Source organism: Loxodonta africana, chromosome 5 (assembly GCF_030014295.1).
Source record: "Loxodonta africana isolate mLoxAfr1 chromosome 5, mLoxAfr1.hap2, whole genome shotgun sequence".
NCBI lineage: Eukaryota > Metazoa > Chordata > Mammalia > Proboscidea > Elephantidae > Loxodonta > Loxodonta africana.
Window position 1 is genome coordinate 24003889 of NC_087346.1, and position 13244 is coordinate 24017132.

Sequence of the window (13244 nt, forward strand, 5' to 3'; positions counted from 1 at the left end):
TCTTCCGGGGTGCAGCTGGGAGTCCTTCCCACTCGCCAGAGTCCCGAGCAGAGGCTGTCCGGGTTCCCTAGGGAGGGAGGTGTCCGCTGGCGCGATTCCCCCGGCAGCCCGCGCCGCGCCGCGCGGGAGTTGGCGCCCCGGGCTGACGCTGATGGCCGGGCGGTAGCGGGCGGTGCCCAGGTACCCAGGGCGCGCACGGCATGCAGTCGCTCAACATCACTCCGGAGCAGTTCTCCCGGCTGCTGCGGGACCACAACCTGACACGGGAGCAGTTCATCGCTCTGTACCGGCTGCGGCCGCTCGTCTACACCCCCGAGCTGCCAGGGCGCGCCAAGCTAGCCTTCGTGCTCACCGGCGTGCTCATCTTCGCCCTGGCACTCTTTGGCAACGCCCTGGTGGTCTATGTGGTGATCCGCACCAAGGCCATGCGCACCGTCACCAACATCTTCATCTGCTCCTTGGCGCTCAGCGACCTGCTCATCACTTTCTTCTGCATCCCGGTCACGCTGCTCCAGAACATCTCTGACAATTGGCTTGGGGGTAAGCGAGTCGGCGATGCCCTCCTTTGCCCCTAGCCCCAGCCGTCCAGGGGCGCCCCCCAACCCCCCACCCCCATTCGGACTTCCTTACTTTTCTTTCTCTGCCAAATGAACCTGGTGATCGCTGTTAGAACTTCCCCACCTGCGCTCACATGAAGGTAAGTTTTTCAGCTGCTTCTGCTGTTGTCCAGCGTTTCCTCCTTGTAGCTTAAGGTCGAAGGTCAGGTAAAGGATGACCGGTTCAGGGCACTGAGGTTGGGAGTCGCACCGTTCTGCATTCATTTCCACTCCCTTTTCAATAATTTCGTTTTTATATTTCATTTTTAATTATAAAATTAAGATAAAATAATTAAAGTAGTAACATATTCCAAAGTTAAAATCTTATCCCCTGACTCGCGTAACCTCCAGGCTCACTTCCCAGTCAGTGTTTGTGTGGTTTGCAGATACATCCTTGTACATACAAGCATGTATATATGGACTTAAAAACTTTTTAAAAAACAAATACCCATAAAAACCCACTGTCATTGAGTCGATTCCGACTCATAATGACCCTGTAGGACAGAGTAGACCTGCCCCATAGGGTTTCCAAGGAGCTGGTGGATTTGAACTGGTGAACTTTTTGGTTATCAGTGGAGTTCTTAACCACTGTGCCACCAAGGCTTCAAATATAATACATTCTTAGAAAGAAAGAAAAAAAACCTGGACTAGACTTTCTTTTCAAAAATTGGACTAGCAGAGTCACACAGAAAACATGTCCCCTCCTGACTGATAAAGGAGAGAAGAAATTCTCCTTTCTGTGAAGGAGGGCCGAAATGGCAGAGAAGGTATTCTGAGTCTTAAGTTAGTAGCAGTGTGTGGAGGCTAGGGAGGAAAAAAAAAAAACAGACATTGTGCTTTGCCAAATGATCCGGTCATTCCAAAGAGAAGTGACTAGAGAGTGTCCTGTTGTAATTCCATAAGCAGTAGTGCCTTGTATTCTCGCTATTGCTTATGGTGTATCTTGAGGAGAAAGTACCCTTATTTTCATGGGTGAGTGTGTTCTTTTGTCCACATCAAAATTCTTGGAAAGTGGTTGGAAACAGAGAGAATGTGTAAGAAATGAATCATTATGCTTTCAAGCTCTGCCATTTCTATCACTTGGCTAATTCCTTTTAAACTCTTGGAATCTGTTTCTTTCATCCCACCATCACCAATATGAGATCTTCAGTTTATCTCCCTGTCATTGCTTTTTTCCATTAACTTGCACTGAGTTTATTGTTAGTGAGTCAGGAGGCTAAAATCTGTGTTTCCCATATCATCTATAAGGTAAACCAGTGCTTTTAATTTTGAATAAAATTGTGATTTGTTTCTTTCATTGATTATGCTTTTGATGTCAAGTCTAACAAAGCTCCATCAAGCCATAGGTTCAAAGATTTTCTCCAATTTTTTTTCCTAAAATTTTAATGTTTTTTTTATTGTACATATTGGGCTCTCCATTCTGTTCCATTGATCCATGTGTCTATCCACCCAAAGATCCACGTGTCTATGCATTTCTAAAAAAAAAAAAATTAGTATTAAAGTACATAGCGTTGATTTGAAAGTGATACATAATGTTTTAAATTGATTTATGGATTATAGAGTTTCCTATGCCCTCTGTTGAAATAATTGTATTAGGGCATTTTCAAGTTACATAGTACAATGAACTTCATATTACATTAATGGGGAAAGTTTTGATCATCATACATAACTTGCTTTTTGAGGAAAAGGCATAGGAGTTTTCATTCGTAAATGTTTGCACAAGCAGATTTATGAAGTGTCTCTGTACTTCGGGATGATTATAGCTCCATTTCTAAAGGTGAACATAATTAAGCAAAATGGAATCTCGTCCTGGCAATGAAAAGGCCTGAATTATGACTTTGACTCTAATACATGTTAATTCAACAAGTCCTGCCTCAGTTTTCCAGTAAAATATTAGGGATTATGGAAATTTGAATGTGAAATGAGGCAGAGCCTTGGCCCCCAGCCATACTGGGAAATGATGCTTGGGGAAGGCTGAGATGATGTTTCTCCACGGCGTTCCCTAAGATCTTTCCTACTGAGGGATCTGGTGGCATTGCTGAAGTTTTTTCTCCCACGTTCTATTTTCCTTCTTCCCTTGTTTATGGGGAGACATTTCACTTTAGCTTCGAAGTACTGAAAAAGGGTAATATGTTGTTTGGGTACTTTATAGGGTTAGTGTGAGGATAAGGTGTGCTAGTAAAAATACTTGGAACAAAATTGGTCATGCCATGAGGATAAAAAAAAAAAACCTGTTACCGTCAGGCTGATTCTGACTCACAGTGACCCTATAGGACAGAGTAGAACTGCCCTATATGGTTTCCAAGGAGCACCTGGTGAATTCAAACTGCTGACCTTTTAGTTAGCAGCTGTAGCTCTTAACCACTACGCCACCAGGGTTTCCTGCTATGAGAATATAAGGTAATAATTCTATTAAGAAGTGTTTAATTGGAGGTCGTCTGTGTTTATTCTGAACCAAATTTACAAATAAATAAGTAATATTCTTACAAATTGAGTAAACAGCACCAAAACCGAAGGCCTGAGAGAGGAGAGAGCCTGCAGAGGGGCTGGAGATAGACATGGAAAGAGAGTTAACTTACAGTTTATAGGATAGGATAATAATTTCAGAACTCTCTTGATAAATAAACAAAAGAGATCCAAGAGAACATACTCTAAGAGATGTAAATGAATTCATAATTTATTATTTTATAAAGCTAGTGAGGACCTCCTATTTGGGAAAGGATTCTACCATGAGAATATAAAAAATTAATAAAGCTCATTTGTGCCCTCCTGGGCCACAGAGAGTAGAAGGTACTCCCAAATGAGCAAAAATAGGATTTGATAGAAGAGGACCCACTGGGCTGTATGGGCATGAAAGAGCCAGAAAGGCCTCATCAAGGAGGTGACGTTTGAGCTAAGACTGTTCCCAGCAGAGAAGGATGGAGTGTGTTCTAGAAACAGCAGTCAACTCAAAATTTGGTGGGAAGAAAGAAGGTGATATATTCCAAGAATACCATGTAAGGCATCTCAGGAATATACAGCGTATATGTAGGGCATGGAAACCCTGGTGGTGTAGTGGTTACGTGCTATGGCTGTAACCAAAGGGTCAGCAGTTCGAATCCGCTAGGTGCACCTTGGAAACTCTATGGAGCAGTTCTACTTTGTCCTTTAGGGTCCCTATGAGTCGGAATCGACTCGACGGCACTGGGTTCTGGGTTATGTAGGGCATGTTCGGAAATGATACCAGAAAGGTGGGTTAGTACAACTGGGGAGGAAGAAAATACATGAAAAGTTACACTAAAATTTCTTCAGGGGTGAGGTAGTAAAACCAGTGAAGATCACCAGGAGGTAACAGTGGCAAAAGGAAGAAAGGCTACGTGCCTCCCCTAAAGAGGGCAGGATTGCTGCATGCAGGGTGTGCGCCCAGAATTGTCAGATCGTCTGTGGTTATTTCATTTTTTTTTCCCTCCAGAGAAGCTGGGAATCCAGATTTTTTATGATGTTGGCATTTAACTCAAATTAAAGTGCTATTGGCTTACAGAAAATGTCTTTGTGGTCCAGGCCACAAATTATTCATGGACCTCTGCTTTCTGACCTCTCTGTAAGAGCCTCTCTTTCAAATAATTCCAACGATGGCAGGGCTCCAAATGATTGATATATTTTTTGATGTTGTTTGTTTTGCTCCACTCATCTCTGTTGCTAGGGACCTGCAGCACCTCCTGATTTAGAGCCTGCATTTTAACAAGATCCCCAGGTGATTCATTTGCGTATTAAAGTCTGGTGAGCACTTCTTTAGGTAGTGGTTCTCAGTGTGGCTGCATGTTAGAATCTCCTTAGGAGCTTTTAGAATTTTCCTATTTCAGCCAGAGTCCAGACTGGTTACATCTTACTCCTTGCACTGGCTCACAGATCTCATCTGTGCAGCTCTCAGTTCAGAGACATCATGCTGTGGGCTTGAAATCAGTCACGGTATATCACACCATGGAGTATTTACATCATGGAAATTGGCAGTTACAAATAAGATGTTTTGTTGTTTTTTTAACCAGTAGTTTTCTAGCATACTGTTGAGCAAAGGCCTTGTGTTTCCTTTTGTACAGTGATGGTGCCACGAATGGGAGGTAAGGCGAAGCACATCCATAAACATTGAGCTTATTTACATGAATTACAGTCAAATCAGAAGGAGATTTTGATCTGCAGCATCAAAGCATTGCCAGCGCACTGAGGCAAGTTGATGTACAATCCCTTTTATCTGTCTTGCACTACCATCGTCTTATCAGTTTATCTTTGGTCTAAGAGTTGAACCATTCCAGACTACTCCTTAGAATTTATTGCAAAGTAATTAAGACCTTGGCTGGCAAACAAAACATCTGCAGTTCAGATTCACCAGGCGCTCCTTGGAAACCCTGTGGGGCAGTTCTACTCTGTCCTATAGGGTTGCTATGAGTTGGAATCGACTCGATGGCAACAGGTGTGGGGTTCTTTTGCTGGGATTGAGCTGGAGTGGGGGTTTTCTGCCCCTGAGTACTAAAAACATCATTTGCTTATGACTTTTATGAGTAATATCAGAGTGGGGTTGTGTTGTCATAGCATTTCAGAGTTGGGCCTGGGAAGTTCTGTCTCAGTTTCAGCTCCATCTTCTGTCCTATTTGGTCAGACTCTAGCAGTGAACTTGCCCGTTGCTCTCTGGGAGCCACAGAATTTAAATATCTTTATCTGCAGCCTATTCCTATTCATTTTGTCCCTTTCTTCCTCTTTTTTTTTTTTTTTTTTGGTCTTTCTTCACAATGTCTGGCTGACCTGTAAATGTTCCTCTGAATTCACTAACCAAACATGTTCCATTCTTCTAGCTAAACTCGGAACAATAGATTTTCTTCTAACCAATGCTGCAAAACACTTTGCCCTCTTCTTTTGCTTCCATAAATGTCTCTTCTCTTTCTTTCTTTACTTTCTTTCTGCCTCCCTGACCACGTGTTCAGCCTTTTGATAGTTTTCCCACTTCCTCTTACTTTTTGAGTGGGTGTCCTCCAAAGCCTGGTATGAAGTCACTTTTCTTTCATCCCTCAGTTCTGCAGAGAGTCTAAAGCCAGGACCCTCAATTCTTTGTTGATGATTTTGAGATCAATATCTAACCATTCTCTTAAGCTACAGTCTTTGACCTGATCTGGAAACTAGACATTCACCACGTGGATGTCTTAGTCAGAATTCAGTATCCTCTCACCATGTTTTGTCCCTGTTCCTAGGGTCTAAACTTGTATTAACGGTACCACAAATCATTCTTGTATTCAGCATTCATTGGATGTCTGCTGTGTGCACTAGGTGTTGAGAAAGCTTGTCCTTGTGCAATAGCCAGGTTTCAGTTTGAGCAAGAAGGGAGGGAAGCATTCAAAAAAGAGTTGAGGAATGCAGATGGAAGTGTCAGGGTTCCAAGTCCACAGGGGAAGTGCTGGGGAGGGGGAAGCTTGAGTCCGATTGGAAAATGTTGAGCCTGATGGGTTTGAGTACAAGGATGGTCTAGGAGTATGACTGATGGTGACTGAAGAAAATGGAAAGTCAAGGCATTAAAGGATTAATTCTGAAGCCCTTTTAGAAGGAAGAGGAAAATCAGTTCTAATTTTAGATTCCTTTAATGGCTTTAAGCATTAGTAATGATGAGCTGCGGAGAGTTTGAGGGGAGGAGGTAAAGCAGTGGCCTTGCTAGGAGTGCTCAGGGCTCTGTGCCAGCTTTCACGTGCTGTGGGTGAAGTCACAGCCTAGAGAGAGGTCTCCCCAGGTGCACGCAGAGCTCTGTGGGTCTCCTGCAATCCTGCTGTGGGCAGTGAAAAGAATTTTCTAATGGTGGACAAATTGCCTAAAAGCAATTCCAAGAAAGGTGTTTCAAAAATATCTCAAGTAATGGCAGTGTGATTGGGAGAAGTGCATATCCACGTATAGTTACTACATTTGAAGACTATTCACTGAGGTAAGAAAATGTAGAAAAAGTTATTTTCTCACGGGTGAATACAGAAAGTCCTCTTGGAGCAGTGGTTCTCAATATTGGAGGCAGCTGGGAGTTTTTAAAAGCACTGGTGTCTGGTTCCCACCCTAGAGTTTCTGATTTAATTAGTCTGAGAATAATAACTGAGTGTTGGATTTTTAAAAGTTCTTCAAATTAGAAAAGATTCTAATTTACAGCCAAGGTTGAGAGCCACTGGTGTAGTGTAAAGGCTGACAGCACCAATGCTTGGGCTGTGACGAGGGTGAAAAGAAATAATGGATTTTAAAGTCGTTACATAGCATTTTTTTTTTTTTTTTTACATAGCATAGCATCTGCCACATGTACCAGTTCAATATTACTATTACATTAAAAAAAAAAAACAGTAGGAGTCAGGATGCTTGCAAAATGCATAAGTTATGAAATGGAATCCAACATGAAAATCTGAGGCAGTTCTCCGTTGTACACAGTCTTAGTACATCTTACCTTTTTGGAGTGTCTCAAGATGGATTTGGAAAGGAGTGAAAAAAGATGAAAAGGTTGGAATATGAGACAAAGAAAGAAAGCCCAGAAGACTAATTCCCTTTGTCTGGAGAATAGAACTCCAGCTATAAATTTGCACACCCCACAGCAAAGATTTTCAGTCAGTTTTAGTGACTGATGTGGGTGGGTGGCAAAGTGGACAAAGTGCCCACATGTCATCAGGACAGCTCGATTTTACCTTTTTAATAAATACGGTTTTGACTAAAATTCATATGAAAATAAGATCCTAAGAAGAAGAAGGAAAAAAGGTGGGAGAGAGGGAGAGAAGGAAAGAGAAAGAAGGAAGGAAGGGGGACTCCACTGTACACACCATGAAAAATTTACGTGAGTTTTTAGAGACTGCAAGCTGATAAATCGTGAAATGGGTTATTAAGAGAAGTTATAGAACTTTTACTTGGTAAGAAAAAAAAAAAAGAATATTAATTCTATGGGCCATTTCAGAGTATAGGGCTTCGCCTGACACTTCGTCAACTCTGTTTTATTGTTTGATTAGCAGCTAGAAAAGATGAGTGACTTCTAAAATTATGATCATTTTTCCTTTTGCTATGAAATTTCAGAGACATCAGAATTCCTGGGGAAGCTTAAATATGGTGAAAGTGATGTAAAACCAGCAGTATTATGGGCCTTTTTTCTCTTTTAACAGGAATGATGAAAGCTATTGATAAAGAATATTATCTCTAAAGTAAAATAAATAAATAAAAGAAAGAAAAATAAATCAAAGAGAGGCTCCACAGCAGCAGTGTTTTGCAAGTAAAATCAGGAACTGGGCCAGAGGGCAAGCCACAGAGTGATTTTCCCTGGAATCAATTATGTGCACACCTTGAGAGAAGAAAAGTTACTCTGGGTCTATAGGTCAAGAAAATCACTGAATTTTCTTAGAAGGTACAGTGGTAGTAGTAACAACAACAGGATTTATATCAAAGATTCTTTCTACTTAGGCCAACAGCAGTTTGCAACTAAAATAAGGATGAGGAAGGATTTAGCAATCCTTTTTTTTTTTCCAAAGGAAGTTGGAAATTTTTCATTGTATACTTAGGAGGTGTGACAAGAATCCCTGTTTAATCCCAGGACATAGTTCAGCATGTTCTTTGATAAGTGGTACAGAAACCAAACCTAAACTAACTTAAGAAAAAAGGGGAATCTTCTGCCCCCAGGAAATGAAAAGTTCAGGGTTATGGCTGCCTTTAGGTACAACTGGTTCTAGGTTCTCCAACAGTGACTCCAGAGCTCTGGCATTTTCCTCCTCCAGGCCCAGCTTTCCTTCTCTCTGCATTGTGGTTTCATTCTTGGGCGCCCTTTTATCAAGAAGTGTGAAAGATAGCCCCAGGAGCCAAGCGCTTACATTGTCTTTCAAACTTCTTATCTCAGAAGGTGAGAGAGGATCCTTCCTGATACCAAAAACAAACAGCCAAAAACCACACTCCTTCTGTCAAGTTGATTCCAATTCATGATGACCCAGCTGCAGAAAAATTCTGAGAGGTTCTGGGAGGTGTTGCTTCCTTACCCAATGAGCTAATTATTGTGGTACAAGCTGTGAAATGCTCTGTTCAGGCCTTGGGCATGTGCCCATGGGGTTAAGGGATTGGGGAGAACTGAGGTCTCTCCCACCTGAATGACTTGGGCAGAGTAGTATCACCATGATGAAATACAAGGGTACAGCTCAGCCATGGAATCCTGGCAATCTTGCACATCTCCGCATAAGCCATGTAGGCGATGCTTGACCACTGTTTGGCAGGATGCCTACTGCTTATACCTCTTGGAGCAAGGGAAGATAAGCCTGTGAGGAGCCAGCCCCTGCAGGGCATTTTCTGATCCCTGTCTGGTGGGAGAACGCCACAAGGCTGTTTCTCATCCCTCTCTCTGGTTCACCTGTTGTTGTGGTTAGATGCTGTGGAGTCGGTTCCGACTCATAGCAACCCTATATACAATAAAATGAAACACTACCTGGTCCTGAACCATCCTCACAGTCATTGCTATGTTTGAGCCCATTGTTGGAGTCACAGTGTCAGTATACCTCATTGAGAGTCTTCCTCTTTTTTCACTGATAATCTCCTTTACCAAATGATGTCCTCCTCCAGGGACTTGTCCCTCCTGATAACATGTCCAAAGTACATGGGATGAAGTCTTGCCATCCTCACTTCTAAGAAGCATTCTGGCTGTACTTCTTCCAACACAGATTTGTTCTTTCTTCTGGCAGTAGGTCCACCTGAGCGCAGGACTTTGCACCTTGGCCCTCTCATCTGCTTCACTCCCCTACTCCCTTAAGGTGGGATTATAGGCTTTTATAAAAGTCTGTAAAACTGCTGGGCTATAGTTTAAGGGGAGCCCTGGTGGTGCAATGATTAAGAGCTTGGCTGCTAACCAAAAGGTCTGCATTTCAAATCCATGAGCTGCTCCTTGGAAATCATATGGAGAAGTTCTACTCTGTCCTACGGGGTTGCTATGCATGGGAATTGACGTGACAGCTATGGGTTTGGTTTTTTGGTTTGTTTGTTTTATGGTTTAAAAGTGGATCCTCCACTGCATTGTAACCCATTGCTGGTGCTGTCAGTCATCAGGTTTGGTGTCTTCCTGTGGGACCAGGGATGTAGGGAGCTGACACCGTGTTGATCTTGCTTTTGCTTTCCGTCAGTGATCAGCTGCCTGAACCCATTTGGGTTCCTTGTCTTCTATGGAGATGTGACAACCCAACCTAGCAACTGCACTAGTAATGCTCATAGTCCTGCGAGCGACAGCACTGCTGCTTTGGTGAATGCTTGGCAGGAAGTTCTCCAGAAGGAAGGCATGAAGTGCAGACAGGTGTGTTTAATAGAGATGGTGACATGTGTCCACTGGATTGGGTTCAACCATGGGAACTATAAGCTCCCTGAATATATGCCCTCTACTTTGATTTCTTGATATTCTCCCACAGGACATAAGCCTGGACTAGGTTATTTTGGATCAAGCTGAACCAGAGTTTTGAATAATCTCTCCTTGTTGACCTCTCCCAGCCTGGGATCAGGTGTTGGCATCTCTCTCTGTTGCTCCCACCACATTTACATACTCTTGGAGGACCAACTTCCAGTCTGCTGCTTCCCTCTAGTGCCAAAGATAGACCTTCTCCCTCTGTTAAGGACCTGTCTGAAGGTCAGTGAATGGGGTGGGGGAACTGCATCTTGGTAGTTCCCCTCAGTCTGTGTCTCTAAACAAGACCCAGCAAAATCTGTATGTCTTGTTTCCTTTCCTGTCTTAAAACTAAGAATTTCTGATGATTAATTCTGAAGCAGTGACGTAAGCACTTATAGTTTTACCTATCTGTGCAAAACTATATTTGTTTTGCCTGTGGCTAGGTTTCTGAGAAATGCATCACCTGTCATACTGGGAAGATTACAGACTATTAAGAACTAATGGAAATCCCACTGAAAACTAACATGTTCTCATATCCTGAGAGAAATAGGAGGGACAGAGAGACAGTTCGGTGTAGTGAAAATGAACATGTACTTCGGAATCAGACAGTCTTGCGTTCCAATCCCGTACCACCATGTATCAGCTACTATATTAACTAGGGTAAATGTTTCATTTCCTTGCTTTAAATCTGCCCTTATTAGGATGGAAGGCCAAGTGCAGAGGTTATAAAACAATGACAATACTGCCCCACAGTGGTCAATGCAGCAGCAGAAACCATCATGACAGATGCAAGTTTTACATCGTGTTGTATTTTAACAAAAATATTAGTGCACTTCCAGGTCTTACGATTTCTCATTGGATTTCAGTATGAAGCCTGCAGTATTTCCATATTTCCCCCTATAACCCCCACTTTACAAATACCTTTCAATCTATGTATGGAAAAACATTGACCTTAACTTTAAAAATCTTTTCCTTATGAAAATGGGATGCATTTTTATATCTGAAAATGTTATAAGGTGGCAAATACACTGCTTATTTAATCTCTCTGTGCAACAGTATCTTCATTTGTAAAATTGGCAGATGTATCCCCATCTTTCAGGGTTGTGGGGAGAATGAATGACCCATGTATAAAGAGCCTCATGCTTTGTGGGTACCTGATGAAAGTATACTGTGATTGTTGTTTATAGCTTCAACAATCACTATTTAAAATGTTAGGCACATTTGTGTGTAGAATAAATTTATAGACAATAAGGATGATAGATCGATTAATATGTTTCCATAATGGATGCAACACTGGAAGCACTCATTGGCAAGAAATTTGAAAGACAGCTACCTGGCCAAACAGCTGGAAGAGATCCATGTTTGTGCCCATTCCAAAGAAGATGATCCAACAGAATGTGGAAACCAATGTCATTAATATCACCTGCAAGCCTGCAAGTGAAGTTTTACTGAAGATAATTGAAAAACGGTTGCAGCAGTACATGGATAAGGAACTGCCAGAAATTTAAGCTGGATTCAGAAGAGGTCGTGGAATGAGGGATATCGTTGCTGATGCCAAATGGGTCTTGGCTGAAAGTAGAGATTACCAGAAAGATGTTTACCTGTTTTTTATTGACTGTGCAAAGGCATTTGACTGTGTGGATCATGACAAATTATGGATAACATTGTGAAAAACAGAAACTGCAGAACATTTAATTGCCCTCATGAGGAATCTATACATAGACTAAGAGGCAGTTGTTTGAACAAAACAAGGGAATATTGTGTAGTTTACAGTCAGGAAAGGTGTGCATCAGGGTTGTATCCTTTCACCATATCTATTCAATTTGTATGCTGAGCAAATAATCCGAGAAGCTGGATTATATGAAGAAGAGCAGGGCATCAGGATTGGAGGAAGACTCATTAACAACTTGTGTTATGCATATGACATAACCTTGCTTGCTGAAAGTGAAGAGAACTTGACGTACTTACTTGTGAAGATCAAAGGCTACGGCCTTCAGTATGGATTACACCTCAACGTAAAGAACACAAAAATCCTTACAAATGAACCGATGAGCAACATCATGATAAATGGAGAAAAGATTGAAGTTCTCAAGAATTTCATTTTACTTGGGTCCACAATTAACACCCATGGAAGCAACAGTCAAGAAATCAAACAACATATTGCATTGTGCAAATCTGCTGCAAAAGACCTCTTCAAAGTGTTAAAAGAAAAAAAAAAAAAAGATGTCACTTTGAGGACTAAGGTGCACCTGACCCAAGCCATGGTATTTTCAACCACCTCATATGCATGTGAAAGCTGGATAACGAATAAGGAAGATCAAAGAATCGATGCCTTTGAATTATGGTGTTGGTGAAGAATATTGAATATACCAGGGACTGCCAGAAGAACAAATAAATCTATGTTGGGAGAAGTACGGCCAGAACGTTCCTTAGAAGGTGAGGATGGCAAACGTCTGTCTCACATACTTTGGACAGGTTATCACAAGTACCCTTCCCTGGAAATGGACATCATGCTTGCTTAAGTAGAAGGTCCACGAAAAAAAGGAAGACCCTCAATGAGATGTATTGACACAGTGGCTGCAACAATGGGCTCAAACATAGCGATGATTGTTAGAGTGGCACAGGATTGGGTAGTGTCTTGTTCTGTTGTACTCAGGGTCGTTATGAGTTGGAGCCAACTCGACAGCACCTAGGCACCTAACAACAAGGATGATGGAAAGTTAAAATAATCTCTAGTTGCGATATTAATAGTCTGAAATGCATTTATACAGAACAACTGTAAATAATTATGTCCATTTATAGCTTATTTATATCCATAAATTATTGAGCAATTACCATAAAAATAATGCCCTCTCCACTCTCCCAAATTAACCATTGGTACTCAGAATACAGAAAAAGAGTGCTGATTTCATTTATTTCAGATGAGTAATACATCCCTAGAGTAAGATAAAGTAGTAAAAAAATTTTGAGGGGGTTGATACAGATTTTGTAATTCCTTGCAAAGTTCGTCTGTCTTTCTAGGCCACCTCAACCTACAGACACAATGTTGCCACTGCCAATATTAATATAAAACTATCCCACTGACTCTTGTCCCTGTCTTGTCCCTCAGCCCCTTTGTGCCAAGCGCACCAGGCTACCCCAACTGATCCTCCCTTGATTATGAACAAGTGCTACCAGTCATCTAGTGGGCATTCTTGCTTTCTAGTTCTCATCCTCCACAGTAATATTCTTGGCCGAGAAACAGAACAAGGACACCTCAGTATGTCCAC

The 13244-nt window shown here is 41.9% G+C and overlaps 1 protein-coding gene across 1 annotated transcript in view; it reads left to right on the forward strand.

Annotated features, from left to right (window-relative positions):
* Window positions 1–200: 200 nt before the first annotated feature.
* Window positions 201–13244, forward strand: part of QRFPR (pyroglutamylated RFamide peptide receptor) — a 64585-nt gene continuing 51541 nt past the window's right edge. Inside the window, exon 1 of the mRNA XM_003410502.1 lies at window positions 201–540. Coding sequence (XP_003410550.1) covers window positions 201–540 — 340 coding nt within the window. The remainder of the gene's footprint in view (window positions 541–13244) is intronic.